The following is a 1,889-nucleotide window of genomic DNA, read 5'->3' as shown; positions in this document are numbered from 1 at the left end:
GGGGCCCCGCGTCCCGCGCAGCTCAGCGGAACCGACCGGCCGTTTCTCTGCGTGTCCCTAGCGGCGCCCAGCTCCCCAGGGACGGGCGGGAGCCCTTTAAATGATGCTGTGGCCGTTTATATAATTTTTTCTCCCCTCTTGAGGCTAGAAGTAATTTATTTTGTTTCCTAATGAGATAGGAATTTAAACGAACGATTTTTTTTTAATATCAAGATAAATTTACAGGGCAAAATATACACTGGTTCCATTGTGGTTGTATAGAAGGTTTCCACTTTTTGCAAAGGTTTGAATGAAGCACTTCACCCATCTTTTGTTTTGTTTAATCCCTGTCGGCTACATTTGAGGTGGGCATGTTGCAATTGGGGCAGCATTCGGCACCAAGAAAGGCATTTTACCAGTGTTACCTCTAACGGCTGGTAATGTAATTTTGGGAATATTCGAAAATTGAAATTCATGATTGTGAGAATTAAAATTGAATTTGCGTGAGAATAGGAGGAGCTGGTTTTAAGCAATTGATAGCATGTTTGCAGAGCGATGTTGTTTGCTCAGATCCGTTAACATATGTTTTGAAGAATGAATGAGAACATTTTGTTCTGGGATTTTCTCCTGGGCAATTTTGGTAACCGATGAGGCTTGTGTTATGAGGAATTGTAACCGTAGGGGTTACACTGAGCACAACCAGCTCCCTCCCTCAAGCAGCTCTCAGCAATGAAACAAAGACAATCGATCCCCTTCAATTCCGTTTATTCAGATCGTATTATTCTTGTAGTTTGGACTTCAACATAATACAGCATATTGCACTTACCGGAGAGCAGCACAAGAGAGAAAAAAAAAATTACAATACTTCAGTTTATTCCCAAGGAAGAGTAAGACGTTGTGATAGTTGTTGCTCTTTTTAAATATATGAAACCAACTGAAAATCTAAGTATATGTACACAAGATTTACTAAGTCCCTGAATACGCCATTTGAAATTTTACACAGACTTTTTTGCTTTTCTTATATTTTTTACAGAGATATACAGTATGTCACACACAGTTTCAGCTTGAGAAAACTTTTCACAATTATACCCCAGCTACGAGGCAGTTGGGTGTTTTGTTTTGTTGGTGGTGGGTTTTTTGGAAGGATCCTCCCTAGATTTATGCCAATAATTATGCAGAAAATTTTCTTCAGGATTGTCCCCCATTCCCCACCCCCTCCACGTTGCCAGAATGCTGAAGGAAATACTGGTTAAAAATAAGTCTAGAAGAAAGCCATTACATCATGACAAAGGTTAAACTGTATATATTGCACATCAGTACAGAAACATAATGCAGTAACGCTTCCATCCCCCCCTTTCCCTCTCTCCCACATGCCCCTCCTTGCTCCTGGGGCTGGGCCGCGTGGGGGAACCTAACTGTACTCATAGTCCGACGAGTCCTCCTCGGACACCCCTGTCAGGTCTCTGCGGTAAGAGTCCATGCCGTTCTCCTCCGTCTCACCCGCTGGCTGGAGGCTTTTGCCCATGCCTTTGCGCTCCTCCATTTTGATGGTGTCGTAGAGTCCCTTAGGTCCTTCTTCAAGGAGGATGTTCCTCTCCGAGTGAGAGGGTTTCATTTGGCAGACGTTTTTGAGGAAGAGGAGGACAGGGGCGTAAAGCACATTGGCGAGCCCCATGCCCAGGTTGAGCTGCGCGAAGCCCATGGTATGCACAATCTGGCCAGCCACGATGGGCCCCAGGGCATACGCCACGGAGTAGGAGATGTCTGCGATGGCATAGACGCTGCCGTAGACAGAGACGTGGCGCACGTCCACCAGGAAGGCCAGGGTGGGCAGCAGGGCTGTGTCCACCAGAGCGATGCCGAAGCAGATGCCGCAGAGGGGAATGATGACCTGCCCGAAATTCCTGCAG

General features: G+C 46.0%; 1 protein-coding gene across 1 annotated transcript in view; it reads right to left on the bottom strand.

Annotated features, from left to right (window-relative positions):
* Positions 1-1,390: 1,390 nt before the first annotated feature.
* The window catches only part of SLC18A3 (solute carrier family 18 (vesicular acetylcholine transporter), member 3), a gene marked incomplete at its 5' end in the record, with an annotated part of 754 nt that continues 255 nt past the window's right edge, over positions 1,391-1,889 (bottom strand). The window contains 1 exon segment of the mRNA XM_009698403.1: positions 1,391-1,889. This exon segment is cut by the window's right edge and continues 32 nt beyond it. Within this exon segment, the coding sequence (XP_009696705.1) occupies positions 1,391-1,889 (499 nt within the window).

This window comes from Cariama cristata, unplaced genomic scaffold (assembly GCF_000690535.1).
Source record: "Cariama cristata isolate BGI_N322 unplaced genomic scaffold, ASM69053v1 scaffold36694, whole genome shotgun sequence".
Taxonomy (NCBI): Eukaryota; Metazoa; Chordata; class Aves; order Cariamiformes; family Cariamidae; genus Cariama; species Cariama cristata.
Note: the sequence above shows the minus strand (reverse complement) of the source record. Positions and strands in the feature narration are given on the sequence as shown.